Source organism: Myotis nattereri (assembly GCF_964212035.1).
Source record: "Myotis nattereri genome assembly, chromosome: 3".
Lineage (NCBI taxonomy): Eukaryota > Metazoa > Chordata > Mammalia > Chiroptera > Vespertilionidae > Myotis > Myotis nattereri.
The window spans coordinates 212229455-212243079 of NC_138077.1; the positions used below are offsets into that span (position 1 = coordinate 212229455).

General features: G+C 40.8%; 1 protein-coding gene across 1 annotated transcript in view; it reads left to right on the forward strand.

Moving 5' to 3' along the window:
- Positions 1–13625, forward strand: part of RERE (arginine-glutamic acid dipeptide repeats) — a 398085-nt gene that overhangs the window by 241123 nt on the left and 143337 nt on the right. The window contains exon 7 of the mRNA XM_081087056.1: positions 10882–10986. Within this exon, the coding sequence (XP_080943182.1) occupies positions 10882–10986 (105 nt within the window). The remainder of the gene's footprint in view (positions 1–10881; positions 10987–13625) is intronic.

A 13625-nucleotide genomic window follows, 5' to 3' on the forward strand; every position in this document is an offset into this window, starting at 1 on the left:
TTTTTGCGGCCCAGCCAATATAACAGCATGTAAGAAACATTTTAATAAAAAATTTCATAACTTAATTTTTACAATATCCTGTTATACATAATTATTAATAATGAACTACAACGTTCGCTAATGATTGATTACTATAATGGTGTTGCATTCATCTCCCTTACGTGCAGGCGCACCATTTCTCTCCACTAATACCAGCAGCAAATATTTTAGCAGCTGATTGTCACGTCATTAGTCTTGTACTGACTCGTTTGGTGTGCGCAACAAGAAATATTTCTCTTTCGGAGAACAAGAAAATAGGTTTATTTCCATTATGCTTATTAATTTGTGCAGTTATTCAGTGTCTGGTAAGTTAATGTTCAAGAGAAAATATTAATTTTTATTAAAATGTTCTATTATTGTATGTCAACAATTGCTCACTTATTTCAGCCTTTTGTATTCAGCATGCCTCTATCAAAATAAACCTACGTTTCTATGAAAATTGAGCTTTTGTTTTTTTGCGACCCACATAAACTTAAACCTTGTTTATTTGGCTTGTGTTAACCTTTGAGCTTGACATGCTTGATCTAGAGCAGTGATGGCAAACCTTTTGAGCTCGGTGTGTCAGCATTTTGAAAAACCCTAACTTAACTCTGGTGCCATGTCACATAGAGAAATTTTTTGATATTTGCAACCATAGTAAAACAAAGATTTATATTTTTGATATTTATTTTATATATTTAAATGCCATTTAACAAAGAAAAATCAACCAAAAAAATGAGTTTGCATGTCATAGGTTCGCCATCACTGATCTAGAGTGATAGCTTTGTGATTGGGCTGTGAACTGTGACCTGGGCAGCACACTTTTAACAATGAATTCTCCCATACTGGTTGTGGCGAGCAGCATGGGAGGGCAGGGCATACACGTTTCATCAGGTTGAGGGCTCTTTTCCAACATTTTTTTGTTGCTGTTAATCCTCAGGATATTTTTTTAAAATATATTTTATTGATTTTTTACAGAGAGGAAGGGAGAGGGATAGAGAGTTAGAAACATCGATGAGAGAGAAACATTGATCAGCTGCCTCCCGCACACCTCCCACTGGAGATGTGCCCGCAACCAAGGTACATGCCCTTGACTGAAATCGAACCCAGGACCCTTCAGTCTGCAGGCCGACGCTCTATCCACTGAGCCAAACCAGTCAGGGCACCCCAGGTTATTTTTCCATTGATTTTTAGAGAGAGTGGAAGGGAGGGAGAAAGACACTGAGAGAGAAACGTTGATGTGAGAGAGACACATCCATTGGCTGCCTCCCTCGCGTGCCCAGGGCTGGGATCGAGCATGCAACCAAGGTACCTGACCTTGACTGGTATCAAATTCGTGACCCTTCGGTCCATAGTTGATGCTCTTTTCACTGAGCCAAACTGGCTAGGACTCTTTTCCAACTTTCTGATTATCTGCTTCCAATTTCAGGTGATTGTTAGGGGAAAAAAACATCCTAAGGTAGATCAGGTTACAAGCTATCACCTTACTAGGAATTCAAATCATAGGAATACTAGAGGCCCAGTGCACAAAAATCATGCATGGGTAGGGTCCCTAGGCCTGGCCGGCGATCAGGGCCGATCAGGGTCTTCCAGCTGCTGGCTGGGGCCTTCCTTCGTTCTGTGCCGCCCCCTGGTGGTCTGCGCACATCATAGCGAGCAACCGAACTCCGGGTCCCCTGGTCGAACTCCTGAGGGGACACTTTGCATATTAGTCTTTTATATATATATAGATATTTTAGAGTATATTTTCTGGAAGCCTGGGACCAGGAAACCCTAAACTAGCTGTTTAGGACTTCGTATCTTCTTTTCATCCCAAATTAGTCTATCTCTTATGGTCACCCAGGATTATCCTATGTAATAAAGGCTAATATGCAAATTGTCCCCTTGGGAGTTCCACTTACCAAGAGTTCAACCACTCGTTGTGACGTGCACTGACCACCAGGGGGCAGCATGGAATGAAGGAAGGCCCTGGCCGGCATCTGGGGAAGGAAGACCCCTGATCACCAGCCAGGCCTAGGGACCCTACCTGTGCACAAATTTCATGCACCTGGTCTCTAGTAAATATATAATGATTGAAGTAGGTTAATTACATCTTTGTATAATTCCCCAACCATCCCATAGCATTTACAAAGTTCCTTTAGCTCCTGCAGGTTCTTACCTAAGGTGTTTCATGATCCCTCTGAGGTCTTAGTTTTGCAGTTTAAGATTCATTTCCTGTTTTTAATCTGTTGTTTTTATACGTGAAGTAACTTCAACCTATAGCATTTTTATTGTTTTGTCTATACATGCTTAGTACTTCATTAGATAGCATAACTTGTCAGTCATTTTTTTACTTATCCATTCATCATATCACATGTAATTGAGCCACCAGTAGGGGAAAGACTCTGGATGTACTGAGGACACCTAACTCTGACCTTGAATGCCTCATGGTCTTTTAAAAAAATTTTTTATTTGGAGCTACTTGTAGACACACAGAAAACTTGTAAGAACTGAGTTTTCATATGTCCCTCCCCCAATCTTCCTCAGTGTTTACGTCTTACATAATGATAGTACAGTTATCAGAACCAGGAAATTCACATTAGCTCAATACCGTTTACCTAAAGACCCTATATGATTTTTGCTAATGTTTTACTTCATTCAGGCTCAGGCTGTTATAACAAAATACCGTAGACTGGAGGCTGGAAGTCCGAGATTGGGGGGGCCAGCATTTTGAGTTCTGGTGAGGGCCCTCTTCTGGTTTGTACTGCTGACTTCCTGCATCCTCACATGGCTGGGAGCAGAGAGGGGAAGCAAGCTTCCAGGCTAGCACCACAAGACCCATTTTATCCTTCCTCTTTCCTTCATAACTTCTTTCTTCAGCAGCGAAGAACACGTTCTTATTGTTTAGAATGCATATTTACTTATTTTTATTCAGTTCTGGAATACACACAACTTAGTTTCCAAATTTGTAACCCATGTCCCTGTGAAAAAACACATTTACTGACTAAATTTTTGTCTTTAGTCTTATCTATAATAATGAAAACATAATATGCTATTTAGACCAGATAGCCGAATGACCTTCCGGACGAAGATGGGGCTGTGAGGGCCGAGGCAAGCTGCCACGGCTGTGAGGGCTGAGCCCCTTGCATGAATTTCATGCATTGGGTCTCTAGTAGTATATAAGCATGATACTGTTTTCCGAAGTTGCTTACATATGTAAATTTTGTTCTTACATACCTTCCTAAAGGTGGTTGTGCTCTTCATTTGTCATATGGTTAAATTCATTTGTTAGACTTGGCATTCTGTTGGTTCCTTCTGGTTGATTTGGACTGTGTGTTTATTTTTTGGGTATGCAAAGGTTTGTGGACTATTGCTGTGGTTGGTACTAAGGGCCAGAGCTGTACAAAGTTATAGCCTCCACCCCTGCTGTTATGATCTGAGTTCCCACTGCTTTCTCACCCACCTACTGTAGGTAACTGATTCCTTTACTTCTTATTGCATTTTCTCTTCACAAATGAGCAAACACATGTCCATCTTACCTAATAATAGACAAACATGTAAATTGACCATCCCTCCACTACACTCACCAGCCAATCAGGAGAGTATGCAAATTAACCCAACAAAGATGGCTGTTAATTTGCATACATAGGCACAAAGTGGCAGAGTGAAGACTGAAGGCTCTGGGCCGGAGCAGCGAAGGCTGAAGGCTCCGGGCCTGAGCAAGGAATGCCTGGGTCCCGGGTGCCGGAGGAAAACCGGTGCCGGCAGCCAGGGGAAGGGAAGGCCTATTGCACGAATCTCTTCATCCATCGGGCCTCTAGTTTTATTATAATCTCTTCTTTCTTATCTGAAGGGTAGCATACTGTAGATACTCTGCTTTTTTCACTTAGTGTCATGTTCTGGAAATTGCTCCATATCAGTGCACAGAGAACTTCCTCATTCTTTTTTGACAGCTGCATAGTACTCCATTGTGTGGATGTACCATAGTTTATTCAACTGTGCTTTCCTATATGGGCATTTCAGTTTCCAGGGTGTTCCAATCATAAGTGATACTGTGGTGAATATGCTTGTGCATATGCTGGGTTAAAAGGTTCATGTATGTGTGATTTCCCTCCAGAAAACATATGCCAGTTTGCATTTTCTCCAACACTGTATGAGACTTCCTGTTTTCCCAACAGAATGTGTTGTCTTTTTTTTTTTTTTTAAGTATGCCAGTCTGATAGGTGAGAAATCGTATCTCAATGTTGTTTTACTTTTTTTTGCTAACAGTGAGTTTGAGCATTTTTTTCATATGTATGAAGGATAACTTTGCCTCTTTTTTGAGAGTGAATCATCTGTTTATGTCTTTTCTACTTGTCTTTTTCTTTTTGTCGCTCGTGTTTTAAAACTTTTTCGTGTATCTGTTGTATGTTGCAGTATTTTCTCGCACTTCTGTCACTTTTATGCGTTTTTTAAATTATGCAGAGGCTATTTTTATCTAGTCACATTTATCAGTCTTTTATTTTCTCAGGATTTTGAGTCATGGTTAGAAAGCCTTTCCCTACACCAAATTTAAAGAGGAATTCTACCCCCTTGTCCCAGCACCACTTACTTAAGCAGTCTGTCTTTACCTCTGCAGCTTGAGATGCCACCTCTGTCATAGATTCTTTTCCATGAGTATTCTGGGCTTGCCATTGTATTTCCTCCTGTCTCTTTATGTGCCAGCATCACAGTCTTTGAGTTATAGAGGCTTTAAACTCTGTTTTACTGTCTGATAGAGCTAGAGTCTCCCTCCACCCCTTTTCAAGTGTTTGTTTTCCCATGTGAATTTTAGTATTACCTGTTTCAGGCCGTACAGCTGAGAGTTGGCATTTGTATCAGGATTGCATTGAATGTACAGGGCAAGCTGTGGGGAAATGCCATGATGGGTTTTCCAGCCCGAGAGCGGGGGGTTCCCATTTGTTCACATTTCCTGTTACCTTCCAGGCGTGTCTGAGGAGTGTTCCTCAGAGACATTTCCCCATTCTTGTTACATTTATTCCTGCACATTTAACCTCATAGGCAAATATTGATCTGTAGACCCTAGCAATAGAGAAGACATTCTTCTATGTACCTTGGTGTATTCTTAAAAAAATGATCATATATTAGGTCACAAAAAAACACTCTGGTTAAAGTGGAATAATAATAAAGTTTCCAAATAAAAACAAAGAGCAGAAAGGTCCTTTCATCTGGAAATTTAAAAGGTCCTATTATTAACAACTCCTGGCATAAGGAGAAACACAAATTTAAAACGATACAAATACTATAAACCAGAATGTATGGCATGCATTTAAAGCAATGATTAGAGAAAAACTAAAGAAACACATTGATATGAATAAAAAATAAAATTAAATGAATTCCATTTCCAGCTTAAAATGATAAAAGGAACAACAAATAAATAAAAAGAATGCACTGCTCTTTGCTAAATGTATATAGAAGAAATACTTAAGACAATTGTATTTAGAAAGTGGGGAAGCACAAGGACTTGAGTGGAAAACTCAAGTGTTGTATATTGTTATACTTAGAGCAACCACTGAGAAAACTATACAGAGTGATATACTAAAACACTGTAAATAAATCAAGATGGAATCTTGAAAAATGTTCAGATAACCCATAGGAAGTCAAGAGAGGCAGAAGAACTGGAAACAGAAGAGGCTTAAAATAATCCTATGCCTGTCATTAATCAAATGGCTTGTAATAGACAACACACTTACTGTTTCAAAATCTTTCCCCCCTTTATTTTCAGATAAAAGTGAATTACCTGTAAGCAAACATGCTGCTATAAGCATTCTGTCATCCTCACCAGTTTCTCTGAGGTTTGCCTATGCTTGGGGATAGATGAAGACTTTCCCAGGTTTGGGTAGTTTAAAGGGAATGAATTTCTGGGCCACAGTTTCCATTTGTATCCTCTCCTTGCATAAGGCGGTTCTTTTCTTTCTCTCTCATCCCCTTCAGATGGCCACCTCCCACTGGCCAGAGGGCTCTTCAAATGCTGCACTTCCCAGCTGTGACTGGGCACCACACCAAAGGGCTACCCACGCAGGTCTTTTTCAGGAAGCCCGTGTTACTTACTGATCAGTGAAAGACCTTAGGACACGGACTCTGGAAACAAAAGAAAGGAATGTAGCAACACATACACACATTTTTAAATGTAAGCACTACTCTTCAGCAAGAGGTGCTGTGAAAATGCAGCGTGGGCAAGAGAGCGGTCACAATCGGGGGTATATGAAACAGTTCATTCTTATTAATTAATTACATTACTGTTTTCCATACTAACAACTGTAAACCTACTTTTTTACAGTTGCCCCACTCTGTATTTCAAAACGGGTGCCACCCAGTCAGAGCCATCCGTGGTGGCCTTACCTGCTCCTGTCAACCCTGTCTTCAGCTCTGCTCTGTGCTCAGGGCTCAGTGCAGGAGGGCTCATTAGCCGGCAAATGTAGCAACTTTAAACAGCCACAGCTGCATGCTAATGACTGTCATTGTTTTATTTTCCCCTAATACTTTAAAAATATACAGTAAAATGCAGATTTTAAGTTTACATTTTCATAAATTTGTTTGACCCTAAGCAAGGCATGGAATAGTCCCACCATGTGAGAAAGTTCCCTTAGCTACTTTCCACTCAAAACTTCCCACCCAGAAGCCAACAGCCATACAGTTTCTCTTAACATAAATTATTTTGCCTGCTCCACAACTTCATATAAGTGGAATCATGCTGTATGTACCTTTTTGTGTGTCTGGCTTCTTTTTTTTAATATAGTTTTATTTATTTCAGAAAGGGAGAGGGAGAGATAGAAACATCAGTGATGAGAGAGAATCATTGATTGGCTGCCTCCTGTACACCCCCACTGGGGATTGAGCCTGCAACCCCCGGCATGTGCCCTTGACCGGAATTGAACTCAGGACCCTTCAGTCCTCAGGCCGATGCTCTATCCACTGAGCCAAACCAGTTAGGGCATGTCTGGCTTCTTTTGCTTAATATTTAATTTTTGAGAATTTTCCATGTTGTGCTGCTATGGATCAGTAGCGCTTTCTTTTGTATTGTTGTGTAGTATTTCATTATACAAATACACAAGGATCTGTTTACCCATTTCCTTGCTGGTGGGCATTGGGGCTATTTCTAGGCTAGTATGAATAGAGCTGCTATGAACAAAAACAAAAAAGCGCAAAGACAGGAGTAATAACAATAAAAGCAGAAGTTAATGAGAAAAATACTAGATCCAAGTCATCAAATTCTTTAAAAAACTCTAATATCTCATTAAAAATACATAATGACCAACTGGAATTTATTTCAGAAATGCGGAGTAGGTTACTATTGAGACTGTTAGTAGCATTTGCCATGTTAATAAAGCTAAGGGGAAAAATGGATCTCTAAAGGCTAAGATTATGATATGATCATTCCTAAAGCTAGTATCATATTTAATGGAACACCCAAGAAACATTTCCACTGGTATCAGGAAGCAGGCAAGGATGCCTCCCATTTCCACTACTTTCCACGTTGTATTAGAGGTATAGTACAATTAGAGGCTTAAAAAATGGTAAAGAAGAAGTAAAATTACGTTGATTACAGACATAATTTTACAAAACGTTAAAATTACAAATCAGCATATCTGGAAAATCTCAGATAATCAATGATTAAATGATATCAAATACTAAAGAATTCCGTCAATTAATAGGCTATTCATATATTTAAATGGGAAGCAAATAGAGGACATATAAGTAATGGTAGATCAAAGTCCTGTTTATTACAGCTTCATAGTCATTTATCAGATGATACCCTTCTATTTCTACTGCTTTTGTCCTTCCCTAAACCAGTTGCCCTCCCTAGGGAACACTTGGCATTCTCTTGAGATAGTTTTGATTGTCTCCATGATGTCTGTGGGGCGCTGTTGGGCAGAGGCCAGGAATGCTGCTAACTACAGGACAGCTCCTGACAATGAAATGTCCGCAGTGCTGAGACTGAGAAATCCTGACTTAAACATATTTGATTTCTAATGCCTATGTTTAGAATTGTGGGGTGGTAGGGTTTTTATATTTTTAGTTAATACATTAATTACTCAAGTTTAAGGGTTACCTTAAATTTGAGAAATAACAAAGAATAATAAAAGAATTACTTTCCTTTAGTAATGGACAATGATGGTGAAAATAGCTTATTTTACATAGCACTGAGCAGTAGACGCCTTCATAGACTTCTTATTTGATATTAATGCTGTTATGATTGGTGCAGTAGGTCCTTTTATCCCTGTTTAACTGGCGGAGGAACTTACCTGTTTCTTCTTGGCTTCAGGGACTAAATCACTTCAGATAGGAGGGCAGTAAGGTGCAGAGTGAGTGCATTCTTCATCTGTAAAAGTGATCTTACCCACTTTCCTTAATTCCAGTTAAACACTGGACGTGTGGTCCTGGGCCTGAAGAGTTGATGCTTAGTCTGTATTGTCTTGTGTCTTGTTGTAGCTGCGAATTCGTGCTTCTAATAGAACTTTCTGCAATGATAGAAATATATAAATATGTGCTGTTTAGTGTGGTGGCCATTAGTCACATGTAGCTATTTAAATATATATATATATACACACACTAGAGGCCCGGTGCATGAATCGTGTGTGGGGGAGGGACCGCAGGAGGTTGGCCACCAGCCCAAGGAGGGAGCCAGCCTTTGGCTCCCCTGGGAAAGGGGCTGCATCTGCTGCCACCCATCCCTGGTTCCCCATCCCAGCCCAGGACCAAAGGCCCCGGCGGGGTCGGGAGAGGAGGCGATGGTCGCCAGGCCAGACATGGAAGGAACAGATGCTGGATGCCAATGCCAACGCCACCATTGGCGCCCCACCACCATGCGGTTCTCCTCTGTCCCTCGCCACCATGCTGCCACTGCGGCGGGCCGGCGACCCCCGGGGAAGGGGGAGGATGGGAGTGAGACAAACTCTCGTGTCCAGGGCTGTCTTTCAATAGATCGAAGTGAGGGACGTATGAAACCCTGACCCAGAAGCAGGTCTTTAGGAATGTTTAGCACAGGGGTGGGCAGACTTTTTGACTCGAGGGCCACAATGGGTTCTTAAACTGGACCGGAGGGCCGGAACAAAAGCATGGATGGAGTGTTTGTGTGAACTAATATAAATTCAAAGTAAACATCATTACATAAAAGGGTCTTTTTTTTTTTTAGTTTTATTCATTTCAAACGGGCCGGATCCGGCCCACGGGCCGTAGTTTGCCCATGGCTGGTTTAGCACCAGGGGCCAATGGGGGCCGGCCAGCTCGGGGGAGGGGCCGCAGGAGGTTGGCTGTGGGAGTGCACTGACCACCAGGGAGAAGCTCCTGTGTTGAGTGTCTTTTCCCTGGTGGTCAGTGCACATCATAGCAACTGGTCTTCCCAGTCATTCTGGTCATTCGGTCGTAATGGTCGCTTAGGCTTTTATATAGAGAGAGATTAATTAAGATTAAATAAAATTTAAAACTAATTTCTCTTCAGTTATACCACCCACATTTCAAGTGCTCAATAGCCCTGCATTATCTTCTAATCAGTAGTTCCCAAAGGAACTTTAGTAAATCAATAGATAGTTTTATTTCATTTTAAAAATAGAAATTGTCAGAGCCCATTTTAGTTTCTGCCCATTACTGAGGCTTTGGTCACCGTTACTAAAGTCCTGGGGGAAAGGGGGACATTACTTTTTCATTGGTAGGAAGTGAATGAATGTCCATTCCTATGTGGATATCCCTCAGCCAGTTTCTTCCACTGACACCTTGGCCATTAGCTGGTGTGTGTGTTGTTAACGAATCACTCATGGATTCCCCTGGGAGTGGAATGCTGTTCAAGCTGTGGGAGGGAGGGCACGCCATGCCACTGGGAGCATCCTGGCGCACTCTTGATGTGCGTTTGGTCCTCCCATTTCACCTACTTTAACCGTAACCGTTAGCTTCCACTTGGTATTAAAGTTACCTTCTGAAACCACTGAGGGAGTTGCAGTTCTTAAAACCTCCCTGCTGTCCAGGATAAACCTCCCTACTTTCTAGCTTCTAGGAAATTATTTCAACATGTATGTGTGTGTGTTTGTGCACATGTGTGTGTGTAGTGGGAAGGTGGGCCCTATTGCATGGTATAATGCTGCTGACATTTACATTTGGTGCATGAAACATGGCTTAAGGAGTTGTGCAGTACTGGATAGTTTTCAGCTATATTGTGGTTTACGTTTTGTTGGTAGATGAACCTGGAAATCTTACTCCTCCTCATCGCAATATTTTTATGGGAATGTGTTTTTCAACTTAAGTCCTTTAATGTTACTTAAAAATTTGGGGAGGTTTTGTTTGTATATTATAATGCATCCATATATTTTAAAAGTTAAAATTGCTCTGTTTTAATTTTCAAGTCAGTTTACTTCTTGTATGTTAAAAGAGAAACATCTATTGAACAGTTCCACATTCTGCCCATCGTAAGGTAGCAGGAGGAAAGGCTATTTTGCTCTGATGATGTAGAAGGGCTTAAGAGGGCCATTTTCATCATTTAACTGTGGCTTTAAGTTCCCCCATCACTAGTTTAATAAACTTTCATCACAGTTATGCCCACAATTTATCTTTGTAGTTTAATTTTACTGTATGACTAAAATGCTGAAGTAAAAGCAATGAAGTTGTAAACTTGTAAGCTGAAGCAGTCATGAAACAAAAAAACAGATTATATTGGGCATTTTCTTCCTGGGGAACTCCCAGTTGTTGGAATAGATGATTACAGAGTTTGTAGCTACATCTACAGGTTCTTAGAGTAATGTGGATTTAGTTAATACTCCCCCCCTCCCCCCCACCACCCCTCCAATAGTATTTTGGTTTACAAAATAATTGAGGGTATTACTAATGTATTTTTGTTTGTTTGCTTATTTTCAGAGGGAAGTGTAACATCTCCCATTTTTCTGACATATTTGCTGCTAGAGAGTTTAAAGCCCGAGTGGATTCATTTTTCTACATATTAGGCTATAACCCTGAGACAAGGTAAGTGAGTCACTTGGGCCCACTCGTTGAGAACTTCTGCTTTTCTGACTGTGTGTGTGTGTGTGTGTGTGTGTACATCTGGGTAAATACTAGTAAGGTTAAAAGAAAACAAATGCACTCCAAATTCTATAGTAAACCTCTTTGGAAGAAGTTATAATGAATGTCTTTGGTGTCTAAAGCAGCTTTAGTGTCTTTCTTTCAAAAAAAAGGAAACGTGAGAAAATTTGGGTTTAGAGAGGGGAAAAAGACACATGTTTAGTTTATCTGTTTTGAATTTATTATGAATTGGCAGATTATTTATTACCTTCATGTGTATTTTGTCATACCTTCCATGGTACCATATTGAAATCACTAGAACCTCATGGAAAGTTCTACAAATGTAAGGATTTAGAATGAAATAAAAGATACTTGGCTCAAGGAGGTTAGTGGAAGAACCTCATTAAGTGTAATAGCAAGATGGGTAATCGTTTTAGGGGAAAACTTTTCCTGGAGGATGCTGAGAAATTATATGTTAAGACAGTCAACCTAGGGTCAATAAAATGTACCATATTTTTTGTTGTGGTTGTAAGAGGCTGTATAAAGCCCTACTAAGGTATATATAGAACTGCTATAGTGGTAATAGTGTAAGGGTCACCTTTTTTGCTTACCGTTTTTCTTTAGAAAACAGTGAATTTTCGCTTTTATTTTCTCTTTTGAAGTTTGCCCTGTTCCAATGACAAAGACGCTAACCAATGGTAATAGTGCAAAAGCATCTTATATTTTGAAATGTTTATTTTACATTTGCATTTACTGACTGGTCATTCGTGTCTTCCTGTTGCCCAGAGGGAATGTGGAACAGTTGAACTTGGATTTCTGTCTGGACACAATGGAGTCTGTTATTTTAGTGATGTCATGTTTATGTAACTATCTGGTAAATCGTTGTCATATTGCACAAGCATATGTAGTAGTGAATTGACTAAGTTGCTTTTGTGTTTTAAATGTTTAACTTTTAGGTTTATCACAAACAACCAAATTATGTATAACTCGTTTTGGTTATGCATCTGTGTTTGCCGAAGGCATGTTAAAAAGTGGCATCTAACGTACCTGTGTCAGCGAGGGACGCACAGCTCCAGCTTCATTTTCCTGTGCGCCGCTCGCAGTCATTCAGCGTGGTCCTTCCCGTTCGTTCTGAAGTGTGGGTGAGCTGTGCCAAAGGAGACGGTCTTTGTCTCTCACCCGAAAAAGCAACTCACAGCCGTGCCTGTGCGGCGCATGCCCGGGCCCTGCTTCTGCGTCACTTCTGTGGGCGCTTGACTTCTAGCCACCGTGTGTCCCTGTCCCTCTCGGTGCTGGTGTTCCCCGAGCCCCGCTGTTGCCCGGTCTATTGTGAGTGCTGTGGGAGTGCTGGATGAAGTGATCAGGTGTTTGCTTGTGTACTTGTAAGTGAAGCTTGTGGCAGATCACACACTTCGGCACTCTCGCACATGAGAATTTGTAGCAGTGGAGCCAGTATGGCTTCCACTCTGAACTCGGAGTTGGGTGTACAGTTCTTGCAGCTGCTCAGATGATCAAAAGAGTGTATGTGATTGAACAGACTGTAGAAACCTGTTTGTGTCTTCTCCACCTGGGCATGCGCAGCCCAATCTTTAGAATGCTCAGGGTGCATATCGCTGCAGAACTTACCTCTCATACCTCTATTTCTGTCTTTGTTTCAAGTTTGTGAGGAATGGGGCTGTATGGTGAGCTGGTTTCTCGGTAGTCCCCACTTGAATGGGTGGGCCTGGCATGTAATGGTGGCTGTATGCTGACTCAGTGCCCTGAGGCACTTGAAGAGGAAATGTCAAACTGGCACTAATCCTGGGAGGTAACGCGTGTATCGGGAAGACTTCTGGAAGGTAAAGACTGGCAGTTCTGTGACTGCAAACTCCGATGACTGTTCCTTCCACTTAAATAATGCAGGAACTGTGCTCCGAGTCAGCAGCTGGAACCAGAGTTTAAGATAGAATTATTATATCTCATAGCAAATTTTCTGATAGTAGTTAAAAGTTTATTTATGTAATTTTCTGTAATTTATTTAGCATATTAGAGAGCACTGAAAGCTTGGATTATTTTTTTCACATAGATCCATTATAAACCCCAATGTTTGGCTACCTTTTTATTTTTTCCCTAAACTGGTTACTGTATTTCAGAGTGTTGTGTCTTGCCAGGGACTTGGTTGTCCAGGACTTTTGGTTCTGATGGCATTAGTTTGTTGAACACATGTATGATAGGGAACAGACTCGCCATTGCCTTTAAAATGTGAGAGATGCATAGTCTCTTATCTTTAATTCTGAAATCTGAACACTGAAAAAATCGAAAGTTTTTTATGCTAAGTTTGATGCTGACACTCATTTGATGGTCACACTTGACTTGAACTGATATGAAGCTATTTAATTCTTAATTTGTTCACTTTGTGTGGGTTTGCACAACTTGTACAGCAAAGCACTAATGTGGTAGAAGAGTGGTCATTTCTCGGACACCGTTGGGGTGTTACATCGTATATGGTATTTTACTCCAGTACCTTTCTAAATCCAAAGAGCTCTGGATTCTGAAAATCCTCTGACCCTAAGGATCTTAGCTGAGGGTGGTGATACTGTATGTTTGTTAACATTGATGTTTAA